The sequence below is a fragment of the Triplophysa dalaica genome, chromosome 4 (assembly GCF_015846415.1).
Source record: "Triplophysa dalaica isolate WHDGS20190420 chromosome 4, ASM1584641v1, whole genome shotgun sequence".
NCBI lineage: Eukaryota > Metazoa > Chordata > Actinopteri > Cypriniformes > Nemacheilidae > Triplophysa > Triplophysa dalaica.
Window position 1 is genome coordinate 27,658,175 of NC_079545.1, and position 25,383 is coordinate 27,683,557.

At 38.4% G+C, this 25,383-nt stretch overlaps 2 protein-coding genes across 4 annotated transcripts in view; both read right to left on the reverse strand.

Annotated features, from left to right (window-relative positions):
• Positions 1–15,022, reverse strand: part of cita (citron rho-interacting serine/threonine kinase a) — a 59,329-nt gene extending 44,307 nt beyond the window's left edge. For all 3 annotated transcript variants that reach the window (XM_056745879.1, XM_056745880.1, XM_056745877.1), the window contains exons 1-10: positions 14,913–15,022; positions 13,982–14,082; positions 12,168–12,312; positions 11,843–12,018; positions 11,112–11,210; positions 7,851–7,993; positions 7,428–7,521; positions 5,086–5,292; positions 4,631–4,784; positions 1,959–2,145 (exon numbers count right to left, since the gene is read on the reverse strand). In XM_056745879.1, coding sequence (XP_056601857.1) covers positions 1,959–2,145; positions 4,631–4,784; positions 5,086–5,292; positions 7,428–7,521; positions 7,851–7,993; positions 11,112–11,210; positions 11,843–12,018; positions 12,168–12,312; positions 13,982–14,080 — 1,304 coding nt within the window. In that variant the 5' untranslated portion in view covers positions 14,081–14,082; positions 14,913–15,022. The remainder of the gene's footprint in view (positions 1–1,958; positions 2,146–4,630; positions 4,785–5,085; positions 5,293–7,427; positions 7,522–7,850; positions 7,994–11,111; positions 11,211–11,842; positions 12,019–12,167; positions 12,313–13,981; positions 14,083–14,912) is intronic.
• Positions 15,023–18,619: 3,597 nt separating this feature from the next.
• LOC130419747 (ras-related protein Rab-35-like) lies at positions 18,620–24,008 on the reverse strand. The gene is made up of 6 exons (XM_056746686.1): positions 23,312–24,008; positions 22,697–22,747; positions 22,386–22,509; positions 21,039–21,163; positions 20,803–20,927; positions 18,620–20,599 (listed from the first exon to the last, which is right to left on the reverse strand). Exons 1-6 carry the CDS (start codon positions 23,598–23,600, stop codon positions 20,471–20,473), a joined length of 843 nt encoding a protein of 280 aa, XP_056602664.1. The 5' UTR covers positions 23,601–24,008; the 3' UTR covers positions 18,620–20,470.
• Between the last annotated feature and the right edge of the window lie 1,375 nt (positions 24,009–25,383).

Consider the following 25,383-nt stretch of genomic DNA (forward strand, 5'->3'; position numbering starts at 1 on the left):
AATTGAATATAAGAACCTCGACTGTTAACAATTTAAACGATACAGTACGACAGTGTGACTGTACCTCTTTCAAATGAAGAAACTTCAGAATAGGCATTCAACACAAAAATAAAACTAGATCATTCTCCAGTCAGCTTCCTTAAATTACCTTGAACAAAATCACACTTTTTCAATACACCAAGTAACCTTATTCTGACATCATAACAACAAATCTAATGTTCTTTGAAATTGACTGGTACATTTAGAGTACAACCACATATCATCACAGCAAATAAATCTTTGTTCCTCAAGAAAAGCCACTCTGGGATATAAAGCCAGCGTCTGACAGACAGCCAAACAACTAACCATCATTCCTTGACGTTTAAGATCTGGCGTTCACACATAGAGCGACATAACACTAATTCATAATGCACCGTAAGCCGCTCTGAATACATGTATTTGTGTTAATCTTTGCATCTTGAGGTTCCAAACCTCTCAACAAGGAAAGAGACAAAACGTTGCAGCGACACGTTCATCATGCCGAATGAAGGAGGAGAAACGCAGATTCCAGGAGGTGAAGAAAGCACGTTACCGCGCTATTGACGGTCACGACTCCGGCGAGAGCCAACACAACTGGACTCGATTCTACATTCAATCAATCTGTTGAGCTCAGACGGGAAGAGATGAGCCATCGTGCAGGAGAAATAAATGTAAGTGCTAAAGAAATGACACATTTCTAAAGGAGTTACTGCGACAGGCCACACACACCCATGCGCACACGGAGCGTGCCGTCGGCGCATTTCTCTCCGGACCGCTCTTTACGATCATCGCTCACTCTCACTACAGATGATTTGTTGTCTCAAGACAGACCCATTGAGCTCACAGCACAGAGACCATCCACCCATCTGCATCTACCATCCTGCATTAACCTTCCCACGCTCGACGACTTCATGAAGACGCCAGTAAGAGAGCGAAAAAAATCTGCATTTCTGGATTAGAAAAGAACAAGCGCATGAATGGACCGAGGGGGGGGGGCGCACCCTGGTTACCATAGTAATACCTTCTGGATTCCTCATCTTTCTGACTGAGGTTATGATGGTTTATCTCAATCTTTCCTTTGTGACAATCCTCCCCGTATCATCAGCTCAGCTGCCGAGGATAATGTGTTCAGAGAGAAGATCTGATCAAGCACATCACGATTCTCCTGAGCTGTGTCCGCCTCGCCATGCGTTCACAAATCACACATACAAAAAGGTGATACGTGAACAAACGAGAAACCAAATCATTCCATTGCTCCAATTACAGGCCAAATCGTTGCTCACAGTTTTTAGTTCAAACTGGCGTTACAAAAACTGGCATGATTCAAGAAAAAATCATTTTTGTTGATGCTTGTTTACAAAAAAGAGAACAAGATTTTCTTGCATTATAGTAATTGAAGAGTATGTTTGGTTGAAATTGCAAAAACCTTAATGACCTGTATTATTCTTTAAGCAAAATATAGTTTACCTATTTTGTTTTGATATTGAGATAAAATGAGCCAAACAGGTGCAAACAGCGAGAAAAACAAAAGATTGAAGGTTTGAGCACGTCGCAGCAAACACACACGTTCAGGAAAACGTAATGTTTACATCTAGAGGGAGGATTGACTGCGCGACATGATCATATCACACACACACAGCTGAAGGATTTCCCATCCCACTGCATTCACACGCATACAAGATACTGAGATACATGACCCTCTGGATTTAAAACACACACACACAAATACACAAACACACACACACAGCTCCTCATTCATCTTACACCCGCGTGAAGTGAAAGAGCGCGAGACGCAGGACCGCAGCTTTCTACAGACAAGCAGCATCTCACATTCCTCAATGTTGCCTGGTGACAGTCGCCGTGGTGATGCGGCCGTCTCCGCACCAATGGACCACCTGTGACTACACGAGTGAAATCGGTGTGAGTGCGCGTGTACTCACTCAGACTTGGCCAGCGCGCTGAGGGGCCGACTGAAGCACCACCCTACAAAGGGCAGGTCTCGTCCGTGGAAGCCGTCGCGAGGGAGATCTCGCTGGGCGGCGGCCGCAGAGCGGGGGTGCCTCCCGGGCTCCTCGAAATTGGAGGTGTCATCATCCGAGCGCAGAGACGGAACGAACGGCGGGAGCGCTGGAGGAGACGAGAGGAGAAGATGTGTGAGATGAACGGTGAGGCGCACGGCAGAGAAAAACAGACTGGGGAGAGAGAGGGAGACAGAGGGGGATAGAGAGAGAGAGAGCGGGAGAGAAGGGGAGAGGGAGAGTAAGAGAGAGAGAGAGAGGGGTTTCAGTGATGAGACTTTAGCGCAATAACTCTCTCTCTCTCTCTCTCTTTCTCTCCTACTGCAGCAGTGTCGGTTAATCAGTGTGACTCACAGCCAAAACACAGCGCAAAAGCCACACACACGCACACACAGATGCGCAGAGCTGCATTTACACAAACACACACACACACACTCACACGCTGTATATACACACACTTGATCAGCAGCTCGCCTGTGTGAGGTTTTGTTCATACATTAAAATGCTGCAAACATAACATGGTATTTTGATTTCCTGTAACAAATATCAAAGCATTCTTAAAAACAAAAAAAATTACTTGAAAAATATTGGAAGATTTTAACATATTAAGACATTCATGTCAAAAGTGAAATCTGTTCTCATCTGTAGTAACTTGGATGAAAAAATGAAATTAGACAAAGGTCTAACTGTAATAATGCCGAATAATGACTTACAAGTCTGTGAAATGTAAAAAATACTGAGAATGATTTTTGGACATCTGCATGGTTTTACAAGCAAAGCCCATGTGGAAACCACAAAGAAACGTGTTATCAAACAAAACACACATCTCAACAAAACTACACACACTTAAAAAAATGCAGGGTTATTTTAACCCAACGGTGGGTCAAAAGGGACAAAACCAATATCTGTGTGACTTATTTCATGTTAATTTAACCCAACGGGTGGGATTTTCCCTTTGTAACCCACAACAGAGTTGAGATAACCCAGATTTGTTTTATGAGAGCACTAATAACACACAAAGTTTATCTTCTGAACCCCCACTGAGTGTGTGTGCTGTGCAGTCTGGAGAACGTCTCACTTTAATCTACAATCACATTACATGTGATCAACAGAGCTTCCACACCATGTGTTTGACACACAAAGCACTTAAGCCTGAAAGGATTGAAAACATTATTCTGGATTCCTTCAGTCTCATATCACAATCAGCTGCTTTTTAAAATTATAGCTCAACTGCGTCTATTGAGAATGTGTCTTGCCTCAGAAAGATCAATTTTAAGTAAAGAAACCCCAACACTGTCAGTGTGTGTGTGTGTGTGTGTGTGTGTGTGTGTGAGTGTCTATACACATGCTCTTTAATCTGTCTAATTCCATCACAGCCCACAGTGAGCACTGCCTTGTATGTGTAGATCTTAAGGTATATTTGTATAACATAAATCTGAGTTGTATGTCTTAAATTATCACGGTCTGTTTGAGTTTAGGGCTGCATAACGATTAATCGTTTTCAGAATAAAAGTTTTTGTTTACATAGTATATGTTGGTGTATTGTGTATATAATTATGTATATATAAATACACACACATGCATGTACATATTTATATAAATTTTTATATTTATATTGTATAAAAATATATAAATACTTAATATACAGTTAAAAAAAGTTCTTCTAAAATTACAAATGCTTGGGTATAATTATATACACATAATTATCACAAACAGTACAGGCACATATATTATGTAACTAAAACTTTTATTCTGCAACAATTAGTTGTGATTAATCGTTATGCTCTATTTGAGTTTGGCTGCTTTTTGTGTAAATTAGGCAGAGTAATGCGTCAACAGCACCATTATACAAATGTAATTGCAACGCTTTGCAATGTATACACACATAAACAAGCAAGCAGTTGAAAAAGTTGACAACTATTTGTATTTGTCTAAGGCTAATTTATTAAATTTATATGATCTTTCAACTGTAGAAAAAGTACTCTTTTAAAGTCCATGATTATTTAAACCATGTAATGCATATCCAGCCAATAAAAAAATATATACTTTTACCATAACAAAACACGGCCCCCTAAAGAATTTGTTCATACTGCTTGTTAACACGGTGCTGAAATCCTCAAGCGGATGTTGAAGAAGCTCAGCCTCGTGCCACAGGATTAATTGAATGAATTCAGAGCCTCAGTGTTTAACCTGCAATCTGTGCTCAGAGACACCACACATGACAAACCCACTGTGACAAATCCACTCAGAACACAAAAGAATCACATGAAGGGCTACAGAAATAGCAGAGGCTCTGTCTAATGGTTAGAACCCATAATTAAAAGTCATATGAAAAAAATGACTTTCAACACATTGATGAAGCTGACGCCAGCATAGAATAAAGGCCTGAAACACACACACACGCACACACACACACACACACACACAAACTACACAATCATGTATTAATGTCTTGACAGAACATGGCAGTACACAACTGACAAAGCACCCTGTCTCATACGTCATCCGACCATATGCACAAACACAGGATCCACACTACTTAGTGCACTGATGAAAAAACTGAGGTGTAATTCAGGCTTTTGAAAAGCTCTTACCATGTCTCAGGTTGCTCCAGTCAACGGAGGAGAAGAACGGGTGAGACCGCAGCCCCTCGTATCCCAGACGTTCCCGTGATCCACATAACAAACTCTGAAGCAGATCCACAAACTGAACACTAGCCTTCGGTTCCTCTGGAAACTTCAAATAGCGCTGAAAACAAAACACACATAGTTAAGAACGTTCTGAAACTCAATAAAACTTTCCAGCTTTACTTAAATTTGAAGTGTAAATCGCAGATTATGAGAAGATGTGATCAGAGAACCTTATGACCAAATAAAACCTTTGTAAACATTATACCAAAATGTTCAAGTGTGGAAGAACGTCTGTGGACTGAAATCTCATGTTTCTCGATCATTTCCGTGAATGAAAGAATGATACTCATATGCTACATGCAAACCTTAAGATTGATCATAAAAAGAATTTACAATCCATTTTAGCTCCAAAATCTCACTTGAAAGTTTATGATGTTGCTGATGGTTTTGGTTGTGGTGCCGTCAGCAAAAGGAGATTTCATGTAAATCATTTCATAGGCGATGACGCCTAGCGACCACCAGTCGCTCTCTGGACCGTAGCTGCATGTCGACCCTCCGTTCAGCGTGGACAGAATCTCCGGGGCCCGGAAGTCTTGAGTCCCCATAGGGGGTTTGGAAGACATAACCTGTGGCACACAACAAAACCTTTCTTTCATTAATTCATCCGTGTCAAGTCCCCTGTACAGGTCATCTGCGGGGCGAAATCACACCATTTTCAAAAACAAATGTCCTTATTGTCAGTCATTATTGATCACTACTACAGTAACCATTATACATACAGTTGAAAGAAAAAGTATATGAACCCTTTGGCCTTACTTGGATTTCTTCATAAATTGGCCATAAAATGTGTTCTGATCTTCATCTAAGTCACAACAATAGAGAAACACAGTCTGCTTAAACTAATACCGCACAAACATTATACGTTTTCATGTTTTTATTGAACACAACATGTAAACATTCATAGTGCAGAGTGGAAAAAGTATGTGAACCTTTGGGTTTAATAACTGGTTGACCCTCCTTTGGCACCAATAACCTCAAGCAAACGTTTCCTATAGTTGCAGATCAGAGAAATTTTGGACCATTCCTCTTTACAAAAGTGTTTCAGTTCAGCAATATTCTTGGGATGTCTGGTGTGAATCGCTCTCTTGAGGTCATGCCACAGCATCTCAATCGGGTTGAGGTCAGGACTCTGACTGGGCCACTCCAGAAGGCGTATTTTCTTCTGTTGAAGCCATTCTGTTGTTGATTTACTTCTATGCTTTGTGTCGTTGTCCTGTTGCATCGTCCATCCTCTGTTAAGCTTCAGTTGGCGGACAGATGGTCTTAAGTTTTCCTGCAAAATGTCTTGATAAACTTTGGAATTCATTTTTCCATCGATGACAGTAATCCGTCCAGGGCCTGACGCAGCAAAGCAGCCCCAAACCATGATGCCCCCTCCACCATATTTCACAGTTGGGATGAGGTTTTGATGTTGGTGTGCTGTGCCTTTTGTTCTCCACACATAGCGTTGTGTGTTCTTTCCAAACAACTCAATTTTGGTTTCATCTGTCCACAGAATGTTTTGCCAGTAGTGCTGTAGTGCAAAAATGTTAGCATGTGCCAGAGATTTCTGTAAGTGTTTAGCTGACACTCTAGGATTCTTCTTCACCTCATTGAGCATTGTGCGCTGTGCTCTTGCAGTCATCTTTACAGGACGACCACGCCTAGGGAGTGTAGCAACAGTGCTGAACTTTCTCCATTTATAGACAATCTGTCTTACCGTGGACACATGGACATCAAGGCTTTTAGATATACTTTTGTAGCCCTTTCCAGCTTTATGTAAGTCAACAATTCTTGATCGTAGGTCTTCTGAGAGCTCTTTTGTGCGAGGCATGGTTCACATCAGACAACGCTTCTTCAGAACAGCAAACTCAAAACTGGTGTGTGTTTTTTATTGGACAGGCCAGATTTAATCAACACATCTCATCACATAGATTGGACCCCAGGTTGGCTGACTCGTGGCTCCAATTAGCTCTTGGAGAAGTCATTAGACTAGGGTTTCACATACTTTTTCCACCCTGCACTATGAGTGTTTACATGTTGTGTTCAATAAAAACATGAAAACGTATAATGTTTGTGCGGTATTAGTTTAAGCAGACTGTGTTTCTCTATTGTTGTGACTTAGATGAAGATCAGAACACATTTTATGACCAATTTATGGAGAAATCCAAGTAAGCCCAAAGGGTTCACATACTTTTCCTTTCAACTGTATTACAAATTCATAATCATATTATATTGTAATGTTAAAAAATAAATCTAAAAAACATCTATCTCATTGGAAAGCTTCAAGAATGTCCTTCTAATATATAATGATGAAATTTATTAATTTTCATTTGTATGCAGTAAACCATTGGAGCCCATATGACACCTGTTGGCAGTTGTTGGCGTGACGATTCAAATGACCCATGAAACCACATTTTTTGTGATATCAGCTCGAAATTTGAATTTTTTGTTTAAAAAGTTTATTTTAGAGTTAATTTTTGTTATATGTAAAATAAAACGATTATTATTTATATATAATTAAACTGCTATAACAATTTTGTTTATGTCCTTTTTAACTCCCATTTACAATAAAGAATATAGGTCTCTACATAAAGAGTTACACTAATTTAAAGTTGAAATCACTTTTTAGCCCTACCCTAAAAAAAGTCGGATGACACTCAAAGTTATGAGAATGATTTTCATCAGACGCCATTACAGAATGACATCTTCACGCTCTTACCGTTCTGTTAGCGGTCAGTCTGGCTGCCGAGCCGAAATCTGCCAGTTTAATGTGACCCGTGCGGTCGATCAGAACATTCTCTGGTTTAATATCTCTGCCAAACAGGTAACAAGACAACAAGATATCCATAAGAAAGTAAAGGGAAAAAAAGCTACAATTAAAACATTTTGTTTGAATTTAAAGGGTTACTAAATACTCAATTCAACCAAAAGCGTTCTAAAACTTCTCTAACATCAAAAGAAAATAATTCGTTTTGCCTTCATTGTTGAACAAGATAAATAATCTGTTTTAGGACAATTCGACTTTTCGACCTGCGATGGCAAGAAATTACAAGACAGGAAAACTGTTGTCATTGTCAAACTATTTTCTTCTTAATCTAAAAATGAACAAAACGTCATCAATATCAAACGTTTTCAGTGGTACCTGTGAACATATCCCATCTGATGGACAACATGGATGGCCATCACGAGCTCCGCCAGATAAAACTGAGCCGTAGACTCATCTAACTGATCTTCATATCGGTTCATCAACGTCAAGAGATCTCCACCAGGTAGATATTCCATCACCTGTTCAAAACACGCATGCAGAAAACCAGAACGCATTTTAGATCACATGAACAAAAACCTGACTGGATGTTTGTTTCATAGAGTCATTAAGACCTTACAAAAGCAGTAGTCACAAGCTGCTTTAGCTTTTTTGAGACAATTTATACATGTGACTTCACCAAAGTGTTACGATACAAATACTTTATCATCATTTTCAACTTCATGTCTATTTTTTACATAAAAACCCATTAAAGGGATACTTTGCCCAGATTTTGCCCCCGGTTGACTCTCATAGTAGGAAAAAATACTTTATTATTTTAATGTTCTGTTGAACAGAAAAGAAGACATTTTGAAGAGTTTAGGACAGCAAACAGTTCTGGGGCACTTTTGAATACCATTGTATTTTTTCCAACTATGGGAGTCAATGGGGGCCAAAATCTGTGAGGTTAGAAACATTCTTCCACATATCTTTCTCTGTGTTCATCGGCTCAAGAAAATATATTCAGATTTGAACTCAAAGGCGAGACAATGATTACAGAATTAAAAATTTGGGGTGAAGTGTCCCTTTAACATGAAGCTCACAGCAGATTTCACAGTGTGACGTATCACCTTTAGTAATAGTTTACGGTCAATGAGGACCGGATTACATCAAATCACATCAGTTTGATTAGCAGACACTCGCTTCAAACACAAAAGCCTGTGATTACACCATTATCATTGTATTCACGCAATTAACCAATAGGCTTACGCTGCATCAGGAGAGTGACGTGAGTGCTAAACGAAAAAATAAATAAAACACGAGACCTAAAAAGTTACATCAGAACATCATAGAGAAATAATAAATGCATGCAAATGTAAACCGTTAATAATTTAACGATTTGCAGCAGTACGACAAGATCTAAATGAGCAGCTGGCAGAAGTCCAGTTTGACTAATACATCAATCAGAAATTTGTATGAAGATTAGAAAGCACAAAACAGCCAAAATCATATCAAAAGAGGCCTAAAGTGACTCAAATCGTGAAGATTATATCCCAAAACTCCTTACTGTTTATGCAAGACCACACTTGTGAACATCAACCGCTTGATCAGGATGCTTTTAATATAAGATTTTACAATTGTTAAAGGAGAAGTTCACTTGTTAGTTCAAATTTATATTCCTACTATGAAAAGTGAATGGGGGCAAATTTTGAAGTGAACTACTCCTTTAAGCATTATCAGGGCCGGACTGACCGGTAGGACGATTCTGTCTACGGCCGTGACCAGGGGCGGACTGGCCATCTTGAGTACCGGAACTTCTCCTGGTGGGCAGCTAACCTACGGCGTCGGAATGGACGCTTTGGCCAGACAGAAGGACGTATTATAAACGCAAATGCTCGCAACGTGAAGGCATTAGCGAGTCGGACACATATGCATGTAACGAAATGAAACGTTACGATTCGACTAAATGATCACAATAATTTTTAAACGTCACCAATGATTTGACAGAATTCATTTAATTCGAACTCTTTCAATAATAAACCACACAAACAGATCCTGTCCTCTGCATCCTTCGACAGAAACAAGCACCCATCCACACAGCATCATCATCATCCCAGTGTGAGGGGCTACGGGCCAAATCTGCACTAGGAAAACACAGCACACTGCCAGCTTGCACACGTGTGCGTGCACATGCCCGAGCAAACACCCATGAGAGAGCGAGAGAACATGAATGGAAAGCAAAGCAAAGCCGCCGGGACACAAACGGCAAACCCGGAATTCTAGCCTGCGTATCCTAGCAACAAGCGAGGGTCTTTTCAGCACAATACTGAGGCGAAGATGGCTTACGAATTCACCCCCTTCTTTTGCCGTGGGCGTTTGGAACATGGGAGAGGGCAGAAATAGAAATCCTCTCTCGCGTCACCGTGTGTTTGTGCCCTCGTGAGAAAGCTGAAAACTCACCCATCCGGCAACAAATCACTTTTGAACACGTATAAAAGAACCGCTGGACTCTAGATCACCATACAGACCATGCAAAAATGAGTGGTGTTCCCTAAAGCCAGCATCACTTCTCATACATCATCCTCAAACTGCTCCTTGGTATTATGATACAAAATGCAAAGATTGTTTAAAGATCAAACTTGTCTCATGCTAACAGCACGTCAAACAGATTTGAACTTTAGGACACAAATGCTGTCAATAAAGCTATTCTTTCTTGACTAGAAAAGGTAATCGGAAATTCGAAGATATAGAAATTGGAAAAGAACAAGTATTTCTCCTCTCCTCTCCTCGGTTACTGATGTATCTTGGTTGGATCTCAGAGCTGATCTGTGTGGTTTCTCAGATCAAAGCATTTTTGGTTAATTGGAATGCAAGCGGAGGATTTTGGGATTGGATGTGAAGGGTTCGCTCTGCTGGTCTTTAAAAGAATAACAAGACTCCGAATGCAACTGCAGAACTGATTAAAACTCCCTTCACCGAGAAAAAGTTTTCTCCTTAAAAAAAAAACTTAAGGCTTTTGCCAGCCTTTCATCACTGAGGATTTCAAGTTTCTGAGATTACTAACACCATCACATCTCTCTCGTCAACGTTTATAATCTCGCTTTCAGTCAAAGCTCAAATGCACAGTATCCCTTGTGCATCTGAAAAAAGCCTCTCCATCGATTCTGACTTTCGGTTTAGCGTTGTCCCCTAACCAGACACAAACCAGCTGGCGTAGAGTGCTTTTAAAATAACTCCACATCTCAAGTTTTACAGAAAACACAGCGAGCTCATTTCCCGGTCTACGTAACCTCAGATGCAAAGAGGGCAGAACAGGTCACAGACACTTTCTGCATCATCAGCCTTCATGAGACAGACACGAACATCCATTAGAAAGACAGACAGAGAGTCGCGTCACACCGCTGCTGGAACAAAAACACTTTTAGGCAAATGGGGCGCACAAACGCCATCTTGTTTATTATAGTTTTCAACATTAGTTTCGTCAAAACTATGAAACTAAAGAATGTGAATGAAAACAAATCAAACAGTCTAGAATTTCAGCTTTTAAGTTGTTTAAAGAATAAAACCTTAGAGGAGCATTCATAACATTTATCTGTGTGCCTTTATGGACATGTGAGCATTTCCCATAAGCTCCTGCTCCGAGTTGAGCACATCACTCACCAGATAGACATGGTCATGATCCTGAAAGGCGTGTTGAAGCTGTGGGATCCAAGGACTTGAGTTCAGGGCCAGTATGGTTCTTTCTTCGTCAAACGCAACCTACACCACATATTAATAAGTGGAACAGAAAAATAATCACACTTTGATGGATAAACAAGCCATAAAATTAACAGATAACCCATTTAGCAAATCTAGCAAATAGTACATTTCAATATACGTTATACAGTATAAAACTTTTAGAGAAATGAAAACAGCTTTTCTTTAAACTGTGCATAGAAACACATAAAAATTAAGATCCTATTAGTATTTAAAATAAGGATAGTCAATTCTAAAAAGTGATAATAAACACATTCTAAAGTGAAGTTAATAATAAAGTAAAATAACCATGAACTATGAATAAGAATCAAATAGAACAAACTATAATAAAAACTTTTCTAATATATTTTTCAGTTTATCAATGTACCAACTATTTTAGATAAATCTCAATGGACCAAAATGATTTATAATGCCTTCTTTTTTTTGTTGCCTGATTGGGAAGTGTTTGGACAAAATAAGATGTAATGTTGAACAGACGTAATGCTGGAAGTCGAAATTATGTTTGAAAAGATTTTTTAATTGTCAGGCTATCAAGAGTCATTTAAAAGTTCCTTGTATCAGATTAAGACATGCTGTTAGGTTACACCACCCTTGCCATACATCACGAGAAGTTGTTGGGTGTGGCGGTGACTCACCTGGTCCTGCGACCGTAAGCAGGTTTTGTCCATGACCTTCATTGCGTACACGTCTCCAGTAGCTCTCTCCTTCACAACCTGCACCTCGGAGAAGTCTCCTCTTCCCACGACTCCCCTCATCTCAAAATCTGTCTTGCCAGGAAGCAGTTCCTGAACTTCTGCCACCACCTCAGCATCTGAGGCATTAAAATCAACCTTAAACATCGGCATCCTCAACTCAGTTTACTGATGTAAATGAAACCTGGGCGAGATCGGATGTTATCCACTGCCACTGGGAATGGATTTAGCAGTACTTCAGAGGAGTTAAAGCAGGTTTGAGACTTACATTTATCCACGAAACTGGCCACATGTTTGATCTTCATGAGCTCTGGGGACGTGCACTCTTGATAGAGCAAGAGCAAAGCATCAATCAGACCTTCTCTGCTCACTCCGGTCACTCCTGGAGAGTCTGATGCACTTCTGCACTTCCCCTAAAACAACACACATGCGCTTTACGACACAATCGCAAGATTGGATCTGATGTCTGTATTAAGGAAAGAAATCACACAACTATTTTATGTTTTAATGTTATGTTGGAACCACATTTATCATATAACCCCACATTGAACTTTTTCATAATAAAAATTAGGGATGCTCGACAAATTATCGGTATGGCGGTATAAACGGTCATTTTTTATGTTATCAGTATTGGCCGATAATAAAATTTAGCCCGATATATTATAGCCGATAAATTATGAAACATTTCTTCTGGTTAAACCACTTCAGCTGCACATTGCTCACAGTTGAAATACAGTAAAGTAATGTCCTTCTGTCATGATCATTCTCTTACTGCTTTTAGCAAGACATTGTTGATGTAGCAAGTAGATATTTTTAAATCTGTAAATCGTAGAAACAAAAACATATTTTTGAAGCCAACTGCTGTCTGAATGCTTTCTGTCTTGAGTCCTGTTAGACTTATGGCTTCTGAGATCACCTTTCTGGGTTGCTCTGGAAGAACATCTATCATTTGTTTATTAAATAAACACTATACCAGAAAAGTGTAATTCAATTTAATTCCATTTTATTTATACAGCACTTTACACAATGTGGATTGTTCCAAAGCAGCTTTACTGGAGAAAAACACTGAAAATGTAAAACACAGCACAGTGCATGGTGTTTATAGAACCAGCAAGATCATTCTAGTCAACTATATCTAATAAAGCCGACTCCCGGTGAGCAAGCCAGCCAAAAATGCCCTGTGGCGAGGAACCCAAACTCCAATGATAAATACATGAGAAATAAGAAATAAAACCTCGGAAGAAACCAGTCTCAGCCGGGAGGGCCAGATCTCCTCTGATGTGTCACAGCTGCACTCACGGACTTTGATTCAAATTTACTAAGTAAATGTTTATGAAGAATAGGGAGAGTTTATTAGTTGTGATTTAGGAAGTTTCATTTGTTGAAACTGTTTGGGTCTGATTTGTCTTATTTTTATATCTTATTTCTTTAACGATATCAGGCAACAGAGGAATGTTAAAAATAATGTGAGCGGGTGCAGCTATAACTTCAAACTGCTGTCAAGGGATGTTAGTTTAGCATTTAATACTTATCATTAGTAAATTAGGCATTAATGTGACAAGTAGTCCGTCTTTGCTCTTGGTCAGGGATTGAATTGGATTGGATTGATGGTCACTTTGCTCTTGGGTGGTGATGTAAAAGTTAAAGGCTCGTTTTCACAGACAAGGCTTAAACCTAGTCCCAGACTAAAATGTGAATGTGTGATCTGTTTTAACTTGCCCAAAAACATCTTAAAATATATCAGAGCCGTTGTTTTATCTCAAGATGCAAACCAGTGATGTTTTCTTCTAAGGCATTTTTATAAAAGTGACACAAATATCTTAATTCATTGAAGGCATAGTCCAGGCTTAAACTTAACTGTGTCTGTGAGACCGGGCCAAAGAATCTTTAATTAGTGTAAAATAGACTTGGTGCATGATTTTCGGGGAAAAAATTGAATGTTTCATTCTCAGAAAATGTTATATTATATTTAGGTACTGTGTATCAGCTTCCAAACTTTATTGCTATCGGCCAAAATGTACATATCGGTGCGACAGATCTGAGGCTGAATCGGATCAGGCCAGCGTGAAGGAAAGTGTTTACCTGCAGCAGGTGATTGAGTCGAGTGCAGCGGCTTGTGATGGAGTCCAATGCGGTCAGGTCTTTAACACTGCCGTGACCTCCATATTTAAACTTAAACATTGCTGCAAAACAAACATCATTTAATACAGCTAGGCGTACCACGGTTCTCTAAAATGTCCACTCATCAAACCATGGATTATGAGAAATTAAAAACTAATCTCTACTTAAAGTGAACAAATGTGTATATTTTCTCCTCATACACAAATATTCGGGTGGGTCTTGAGAAAGGTTATTTCTGTCTGGATGGGTTCTGAAATGAAAATTCTTTGGAAACACTGTGGCACACACGTGCACTCTACCAACACAGCAACTAATGGCCTAAATAAGGTGTTGCTAAGGTGTTCTTGCTTGTTTCTAGGGTATTTTGGTTAACAACTAACATTAGATGTCAAGCGGTTGTAGCTGGTCATGCTCCATCTGGTTTCTAGGTGTTGTTTTAAGCTGTAGTGTATGATGAACTATAATATGATGATAGTTCCTGAGTTAAGCGGTGTCTGAAAACCATTTTACATTGAGTTATAATAATGAGCTCTTATTCATTTAGAGACGACATAGAAAATGTATTTGTCCCATCACTACACATTAAAGCAAACTGGAAAAATGTGTCTAATCTAGTCTAGTCTAGTATAGGTCTAGTCGTGACGTGCATAAATGAACTGTCAACAAACTGAAACATGTTTACAAAATATACAAAATTTGACAAGAACACATCAGTACGCAACACAGTTCTGTAGACAAACACTTACAATATTCACAGAATATATTTATGATTAATGTCACATCAACAGCAGTATAACAGGTAAACGTTACCAAGATCATAACAGTCGTCTTTAAACATTCCACATTTGATCTAGTTTGAACATAAGTAGAGTAAAATTTGATAAAAACTCACCGACTGTTCATGTGAACGTGTGTGAGGTATAGAAATGAATTTAAAATCTGTTTATTAAACTGTAGATGAATCTCGTTCAGTGAAACATGACTGCTGAGGAAACGGTCGACACTTCCGGATAAAGTTCAAATTTTGCGCCTTGCGCCTTCTTCACAGCAGTTCATTGGTCTACGGGAGACACGCGTCACAGATCAGGAGAATAGGCTCCTCCCACAAGCCTAATGTAACTGCCATGCGAATGTAATATAACACACACTAAAATATTTCTATAATTATTAAAATAATTATTAATCAAGTGTTTTTGTACACGAACAGAAGCTCACTGCTTAATTTTGGGTTATCTGAATATTAAAATGAAAGAGATCATAAAATATAAGATTACGCTTTAAGTGTGCACTTGAAATTTTATCCAAAAATAAAAAAGGTTTTTAAATAAATGTTAAAAACTTAAATGCTAATTATTAAAATATTATCTAATATCTTAGGATCTATAACTAATCTATATATGCCTATCTTAAATTGAAATTTTATGATTTAGCCTGAGATTCATTAACACCCGAATGATTTGTCAACAATTATTCATTCTCCAATAATTAAATCATTTACATTTTTATATTAATAATTTTGTTAAATAAGTTTATTTAAAGTAAAAAAAAAAGAATTTGCAGTGTATTCAAATATTTTGGGTATCTGAGAAGTTTAGTAAAAAATCATAAAATATAAGATTACGCTTTCCAATAAAAAAGGTTTTAAATAAATGTTTAAATGTTAAAAAGCTTAAATGCAACTTTTTTTTAATATCATCTATATCATCCCTTATAATTCTATGACTTCAAGATTCATAAACACTCAAATTATTTGTCAACAAATATTGATTCTTCAATAATAAAATATTTTTATATGAATAATTTAGTTAAATAAGTGTATTTATAGTTTAAAATAATGATTTAATGAATTTGAAGAGTATTAAAAAACTAAAATCGTTAAGCAAAAATCATAAGTCTTATAATAATAATTAAAAAAATATTTTATATTGAATATATTGAAATAAAATACTGCATGTCCACACCAGCAGACCTGAAGAAACATGTGAATTTATACACATCAGGTCACAATATCAACTGTTTACCTGTGACACAGAACATGTGATAGATTGCAGTGAACAGCAATTATTCTGATATTTCTCTTGTTGAGACTCATGGGCTGGTGAAGATCTGGTTTCCCTGGTGATGCATGTGAGCACCATGGCAACAGCCTCTCTGAGCCGTGATGGAAAGAGACATGGGAAATCAGAGAAATGGTAAAAACAGCTGTCTGAACGAGAGTTAAAATCCTACACAAGACCTCATTACTGCTTTTCGCAGGCATTTTACAGCAGACGTGATGCTGTTGAATCAGTTCAGCTGACTAGCATCAATAAAATAGTTCATCTTGTTTGATTCGAGATACGTCACTACAGAAAATAAATCCTTCACACAAAGATATAACCAGATATTCTGGATTGTGAATGAATCTGAAATGTTAATGCATCTCCTTTTCAAAATAGAAAATAGTCATATAGAAGTATAAATATATCATTAATATATTTGGGACCTGAGCATAGCCGTATATGCTGAGATTCCTCCTGTGTTGGGAAAACAACATTATTAAAGTATGAAAGTTATACCACAGTCTAAAGTTCTATTCACACCACCCGCCTTCTGTATATATCAATGATTACTGAAGCTGTTTTTCCAAACTTCTAAGCTTACAGTATTGTTCAAAATAATAGCAGTACAATGTGACTAACCAGAATAATCAAGGTTTTTAGAATATTTTTTATTGCTACGTGGCAAACAAGTTACCAGTAGGTTCAGTAGATTCTCAGAAAACAAATGAGACCCAGCATTCATGATATGCACGCTCTTAAGGCTGTGCAATTGGGCAATTAGTTGAATTAGTTGAAAGGGGTGTGTTCAAAAAAATAGCAGTGTGGCATTCAATCACTGAGGTCATCAATTTTGTGAAGAAACAGGTGTGAATCAGGTGGCCCCTATTTAAGGATGAAGCCAACACTTGTTGAACATGCATTTGAAAGCTGAGGAAAATGGGTCGTTCAAGACATTGTTCAGAAGAACAGCGTACTTTGATTAAAAAGTTGATTGGAGATGGGAAAACCTATAAAGAGGTGCAAAAAATGATAGGCTGTTCAGCTAAAATGATCTCCAATGCCTTAAAATGGAGAGCAAAACCAGAGAGACGTGGAAGAAAACGGAAGACAACCATCAAAATGGATAGAAGAATAACCAGAATGGCAAAGGCTCAGCCAATGATCACCTCCAGGATGATCAAAGACAGTCTGGAGTTACCTGTAAGTACTGTGACAGTTAGAAGACGTCTGTGTGAAGCTAATCTATTTTCAAGAATCCCCCGCAAAGTCCCTCTGTTAAAAAAAAGGCATGTGCAGAAGAGGTTACAATTTGCCAAAGAACACATCAACTGGCCTAAAGAGAAATGGAGGAACATTTTGTGGACTGATGAGAGTAAAATTGTTCTTTTTGGGTCCAAGGGCCACAGGCAGTTTGTGAGACGACCCCCAAACTCTGAATTCAAGCCACAGTACACAGTGAAGACAGTGAAGCATGGAGGTGCAAGCATCATGATATGGGCATGTTTCTCCTACTATGGTGTTGGGCCTATTTATCACATACCAGGGATCATGGATCAGTTTGCATATGTTAAAATACTTGAAGAGGTCATGTTGCCCTATGCTGAAGAGGACATGCCCTTGAAATGGTTGTTTCAACAAGACAATGAGCCAAAACACACTAGTAAACGGGCAAAGTCTTGGTTCCAAACCAACAAAATTAATGTTATGGAGTGGCCAGCCCAATCTCCAGACCTTAATCCAATTGAGAACTTGTGGGGTGATATCAAAAATGCTGTTTCTGAAGCAAAACCAAGAAATGTGAATGAATTGTGGAATGTTGTTAAAGAATCATGGAGTGGAATAACAGCTGAGAGGTGCCACAAGTTGGTTGACTCCATGCCACACAGATGTCAAGCAGTTTTAAAAAACTGTGGTCATACAACTAAATATTAGTTAAGTGATTCACAGGATTGCTAAATCCCAGAAGAAAAAAAATGTTTGTACAAAATAGTTTTGAGTTTGTACAGTCAAAGGTAGACACTGCTATTTTTTTGAACACACCCCTTTCAACTAATTGCCCAATTGCACAGCCTTAAGAGCATGCATATCATGAATGCTGGGTCTTGTTTGTTTTCTGAGAATCTACTGAACCTACTGGTAACTTGTTTGCCACGTAGCAATAAAAAATATACTAAAAACCTTGATTATTCTGGTTAGTCACATTGTACTGCTATTATTTTGAACAATACTGTATGTAGTCGATGATGCGGCTGTTCATCCGGGTGCACAACAGATGGAGCACATGAATCCGTGACCTCTCGGGTTACCGCACCAGCAGGAAGACAGACCGGTACATCTGGTGCTAAAGCCATGATGAGAATTCGTAAAGTACAATCAGAGGAGAAAACAAATAGAAGTTTTCAAGAGATCGGAGAGAAAACACTGAAAAACAGTGCCAACCAGAAGCTGCAAAGGGTCATTTTTCATTACTCTGAATCATACTGTATTAGAGCGCCATCATGAGGTGAACTTGCTGAATAACAGCTTCTAATAGTCAAAAAAGACAAGCGTTCTGTAAGACCTCTTAAAACGTTTATTGTCGTTAGATTAGCGGTAGGAATGAATTAATCTTTTCCAGTGTACGCCAGAACATATGTGACCCTGGACAACAAAATCAGTCTTACGGGTAAATTTTTCTAAATTAAGATGTTAACATAACCTCAAAGATGAAGAAGATTTCTATTGATGTATGAGTTGTTAGAAAAGGACAATATCTGGCTGAGATACAACCGTATCAGGAATCTGAGAGCGCAAAAAAACTAAATATTGAGAAAATTGCCTTTGAAGTTGTAAATCAGGGGCACTGTGGCAGGACATGAACTCACAAAAATAAAGTTTTTATATATTCAAGGCTGGAAATTAACAAAATATCTTCATGGAACATGATCTTTACTTAAATCCTAACGATTTTTGGCAAAAAGAAAAAATCAATAATTTTGACCCATACAATGTATTTTACTAAAAACGTTCCCGTGCTACTCAAGACTGGTTTTGTGAGCCAGGGTCACATTTCACTTACACAGAAACACACAGGCGCATATCCCCGTATGTTAACATGCATGAGCGTGTCATGTTATTTCGACTTTAAATGATATGAACAGATGAAGGAGCACAACAGTGGTTTGATGAGTGTTTGCCTCGAAGATCTGCTCAATAAAACCTCTCCTAATATAATACAGAATGCATCTTATGCGCAGGTCCACATCACCACCGCACAAGCTCTGCCCTCATCTGGATCTTCATGTTCTGTGTGCTTTATCTGAGTAACAAATCCTGGAATCTCAGACAACCGCTGAGAACATTAGAGGGCAAGCTCATTTGAATATGAAACAATATTCTTCATTCACTCTCCATCATGCCAAACCCGTATTACCTTCTGTGTGAATGAGATTGACAGGAGGGGAAGTTTTTCGCAAATATCGACTTAAATAAATCGTCTGTTGCGCACTCTAATCTGTGGTATGAACAACTGAAATACAATGCATTTCATCTGGACTCTTGTCATGGAGTTCTACAGCTGATGCTTGTGTGTGTGTGTTCATTGTTTTGGGATAAATGTGAACATACTGATAGTGATTTGCGTGTTCAGTCAAAAGAAGAATGTCATGCAGGTTTGGAACGACATGAGGGTCCATGAATAATGACAGAATTATCTTTTTTGGCAGAACTATTCCTCTACACCTCTACGTTGGACATCAGCTAATTTTTACGTATAAAACAGACATCTTTTCTATATACACATTAAGTCCAACTGTGTCAGTGCACAGAGGTCCAATATATCCTCCAAAGCTCAGTCAATCAATGGCACGAGATCCACTAAACACTACCGTGTTTGACTGTATATTTTGTTAGTAAAAAAATACAATTTTACAAAAACGAAAGACAATAAGCAAAAGGCAAAACAAGAGTCCCTGGGTAACTGACAGAGCAGCACACGTGATCTCCAGACTTGTCTGTAACCACCGACAATCACAGGAGCAGGAGAACGTGGGATGCAGGAGGAAATGTTCATGATGGTCTTTCGGCGTTCCTTTTCGGTTTTCCTGACAGATGTCATGACGGAACGTCGCATTAACATTGCGGAGGTTCAGCCTCCACCTGACCATGAGTGGCACAAACATTTCATTCTCCATTTAAAATAAAAGGAGTGGAAGCGGCGTTCCGAGCATCTTCTGGGAAAAGAAGGATAAAGATGAAGTAGGACGGATGCACCGCCAACCCATTCCTGTAAAAACATCCAAAGGGGCTCAAGGTAAGTAAATCTTTAGAGATGATCCGTCTCTGTCATGGGTCGCTTAGGTTCTCTGGCTCTTGTCAGTTCAGTGGCTTTGTCCGGCCGTGTGTGCAAGTGTGTGTTGAGTCCAATCCATCAGCAGCATTTCTTCTTGCGTTTGTTGCTCTTGCCGAGTTTGATCACCTCGTTCTGCTGCTGTTGCTGCTGTTTGGCCACAGATTCTTTCCGGCCCTTCAGTACGAGCTCAGTGATGCAGTTAAACATCTGACGGACACAAACACAGAGCAGCACATCAGTACAACAACTTTAACACACCTCAAAAAGACAAACAGGGCATTTGTTTACATTTGTCAAGATTTTAATCATTCTTTTAGTTGGAGAGCCAATAATAATGCACACATGGATGGGACGGTTCTGCACAGATTGAGGACCTTTTGAGTTTAATCAGAAGCCTGAGGTTCACTTACATCCTCAACATTGACGTTCTCCTTGGCACTGGTCTCGAACAGGTGGATCCCCATCTGCTCGGCGAACTTCTGCGCATCGTTGGTCTCCACCACTTTAGAGGCGGGGTCGTCGTTTTTATTTCCCACTAAACGCAAATCCGAGTAAACACGGTGATCTACTAATCCGCCAGAGATATTTATAAACTCTCATTATATATGAGCCGCGTATAACACTTGAAAAAGAACGACACACTTACCTAATATTCGACAAACATCATCACAGTTTTGATTGATTTCATGAAGCCAGCGTTTGACGTTCACAAACGACTCTGCGCTGGTGACATCATACACCACGATAACACCGTGCGTGCCTCTGTAGTACCTGAAAGAGATCACATGACCCGACCACAATGACATCAAGAGTTTAAAGGTTTATTTACTCAGTATCGAAATACAATGAGAAACACAGTGACACAGAATAAACATGAGCATAAAGAACAAACCTGCTCCCCTAACACACCCTGTCAGAAGATATCAAATAACCAGAATACATACACCAAAACACACACCTTTACGGACCTTGCATGCACGTTTACACAAAATTGTCAATTTGACAATGCTTTGACACAATATATAAATCAGTGCCATACTTACATCTAACTAAATGTTCACAGTTGAAAAAAACAAATGATGGTTGCTTAGTACACAACCCCTGACAAATGACTTTCCTTCAGCTCACGACACTGACAGGAAGTGGTTTTCTTAGTAACATTTTACAAGAAGAACTTCATCAGTCCTGAGGTCGAAATGTTTGCTTTGTTATTTGATGTTAATTGACAATGGGCTACTGAACAAACACAAAGAGCTCTGAAGAAAAAAACATTTACTTTCATATACGCACACAGTCTGAGAATGTCAGCAGGTTTAAATTATGTGACATTTTTTTCCATATCTGGTAATAAAGTGATGAGCTGAAATTCACTTACTCTAATAAGAGATGCTCAGCATACCGGACAACAACAACAACAGTGTATGTAAAGCTTACGCTGTGTCTGAACACATAAACAACTCTAGACATGTTAAAACACAGACAAGTGACAGGAGAGACATCGACTTCATTGTAGCGCAAAGTTAAATAAAAACATTAGTTCTCCATCTTCTATTTAAATCAATCATATTTTAAGAAACAAGAACCCAGTTTCTATTTTCAAACTACTCCGAGACCCTATTCTTTCCTATTCTATTCTAATCTGTAAAAAGAAAAAGCCCAGGCAGCATAAAAAGCGAGTGAGGAACATCTCTCAGTATATTGAAACTTCATTTATAGAGTACATCAGAAGGAAGGCAGCTTTATCTTGTGGTTTTTACGCTCACTGAAAGAGGAAATGAGAAGCTCTGTCTCCATGTGTCTGTCTGAGATCACATTAGTCATGACTACAGGTGTGTGTCACATTAGAAGCGTATCTCGACACAGATTTCTGCTATATTAAGTAACATTGATGAGATTGTGGCTTATTTAAAAAAATCAGACTCTACAATACCATAATATCAAACATTAAAGACGAGAAATAGACAGAGATTTCTCTGTAAAACCAGACACTCACGTCGATGTGATCGTTCGAAACCTCTCCTGTCCTGCTGTATCCCAAATCTGCAATTTGACTTTCTCCCCGTTTATTTCCACCGTCCGAATTTTAAAGTCCACACCGATTGTGGTGATGTAGCTACCTAAAACACAAATAACAACTCGTGCGTCACCAAAGGTATTTTGGATAAAATGCGTAAATCTAGAATACAGAAAATGATGAACACCAATGATGCTGACAGAATCATAAGTAGCCAGTGTGACTGCAAACAATCCTGCAGCATCTACAAACATAAACCTTGTATTACAAAGTAAATATGCAGTTTTAACCTGAAAATGTGTTGTCAGCAAATCTCAGCAGTAAACTACTTTTGCCAACACCTGTGAAGAAACACAGAGCTCAGTTAGAAACACGCACTGAAATAATAAACTTTCACAAGATCATCATATTATACAACTGTTAATAACAACATATTCACTGCATGATAAACTCACAGACATTACAAAATACATGTTTAAAATCTCAATTTAAGAAGACTGTGTCAAAACATGCTTGATCTCCTGTGACAGTTTCATAAATATAACTTGTCAATGAGACCTAAAATTTGTGTATTTCCCCTAAAACATAACCAACTAATATGCAAATAATTAGATTATCAATAAAAATCATGTTAATAGTTCACTTTATTGAAAATAAAGCATTCCTCCCCAAACACATACACAATGATTTGCTCTTAAATCTCTCCTGACAGGCCTATTACAGCAACCCCCCAACAGCCCTATAAAATAAAAATTATAAATGCCTAAAAAGCACTTTAATTGCTTTATTACGTGTAAATTCAGTGTGTAAACTTCATCTCTAGCAGTTGTATTAAACACAAGAGAACACAGGCTGTAAAAAGGCTGAGGCCTGTTTCCCGTCCCGAAGCCTCGGTGTTTCCTTACCGCTGTCCCCGATGATGAGCAGCTTGAAGAGGTAATCATAATCCCGCGCCATGACCCCCGCCCCTTGCGGGAAGCGAAACGAACCTCCTGCTGCTCTCCCGGCGGAGAGGCGCTTTTGAAGGCGCTTTAACTTCTCCGCGGGGTTAATTTCGTGAGTTTTTGGGATGCACCGCAGGTTCACACAACCATCGTCTCCATCACAGAGCGGATCTGAGGCGACGCGGAGCCGCGCAAACAAACCCCGCCCACAGGAGCGCGTGATGACGCACTGCGCATGCGCCGAACACATTGTTGCTCGTACAGGTGGGGGAACTAAAGAGTCTTTTGTAAATCTTATGTGTGTGAATCATGTTCATCATCACTGAATGGCCTGCACATTAAATTATTTATATGTGACAGATATTTAAAAAATATATATAAATTAAAAAAAAATGTTTTTAATCAAACAACATTGAACCCATTTGACTTCAATTGTAACACATCTTTTTAAATATCTTTTGTCTTCCACTTAAGAAAGAGTCACATGCATGTTTTCAATGACATGAGGGTGAATAAATTGTGACATCATTTAAATTTTTGAGGGAACTTACCCTGTAGCCTGTCAACTGTCACCCGTTCCGTATACGGGACACCTAAGTTTGCATTAATATTGTGCATGTCATTTCTATTCCAGTCATGACAAACTATATATCATTGAAAAGGTTAATTTATGTAGGGAGAGTAAGAGTCTTTTTTATAAAGAGTGTGCTTGTTATCCTTTTGCGACCTGTATTTTTTAATCAAAGAAAAACAAACTTTTTTTATTTATTTTTTACAAAAACCTCAAAGCATACCTTTAAAAAACAATTGAGTGTGTGTGTGATTTTTTGTTTTTAGAAATAATCAGCTACTTTTCGTTTTTCAAAGGCGACCAACCCTAAGTCTGTATTCCAAAGAATTCATGAGTTACCGCCATTCTAGTTCCAACATGCGTTTTCATGTGTAGGCTCAAAACGGGCTCCGCCACTTCACTGGTATGATGGAAATAGACAGCTATATTTAAAATTACATTTAGCAAACTAAAAAAAAAGTGTCTTAAGTTCCCTTCAAGATTATGCAGAATGCAGAAGAGTTAATAAAAACACAACATAAATAAAACCAATGAGATTGTAAGTCAGAGATTCATGACATGATACTTGAGTCTTCTGTAGAAAATATTTGGCAACTAATGGATTCACAAGGCAAGGATGGTTATTGTGTATTGTCATGTCAGTTTTCGTGATTATGTATGTTGCATATATTGTGGAAGTAATTGTCAGTAATTATCTTTAGCTTGAGGTTACAAAATTGGCCAACGATTTTTGTTCTGAAAGTTGCCCACTACTAGAGAGGGAAGTTTTACATATTTTATATGTCTTGAAAGCAATTGGAGATTGTGTTAATGGACAACGAGTCTAGGTTTTATTAAAACAAGCTCATCTGTGTATGAGAGGCGGTTACACAATAACCATTGACAGAGCCAACCACCACTATTTGCATTATGTACTGCAATGAGAAAAGAAGACAACATAAATGTATGACGATCTTAAACGGATACTTCACACAAAAATTAAAATTGTGTTATGATTTGCTCATCCTCAGATTGTTTCAAACCTGTTTACATTTATTTATTCTGCTGAACACACCGGAAGATATCTGGATGATTGTTCAATCGCACCCCCCATTGACTCCCACTGTTTATTTTCCCTACTATGGCAGTAAATGTTGGGTGAGATCTCACATTCTTCCAAATTTCTTCCTGTGTGTTCAACAAAGACATGTATGCAGGTTTGAAACAATCTAGGTGCAAATGATGACATTAGTTACATTTTTGGGTAAAGAATCCTTTTAAATACACACACAGTATAATGCATTTAAACAATCAACATTATAACATTATAAGCTCCGGATATCACAACCAAAGTGTAAATATCTAAAAAATGAAAAGAAAAGGAACCAGAAACTGTTTTCTTTCATTGAATCAATGCTTTTCCAAAAAAAAAACTTTAATAACTATTTAATAAAGTATACATAAGCATGTATTTTATGTAGTA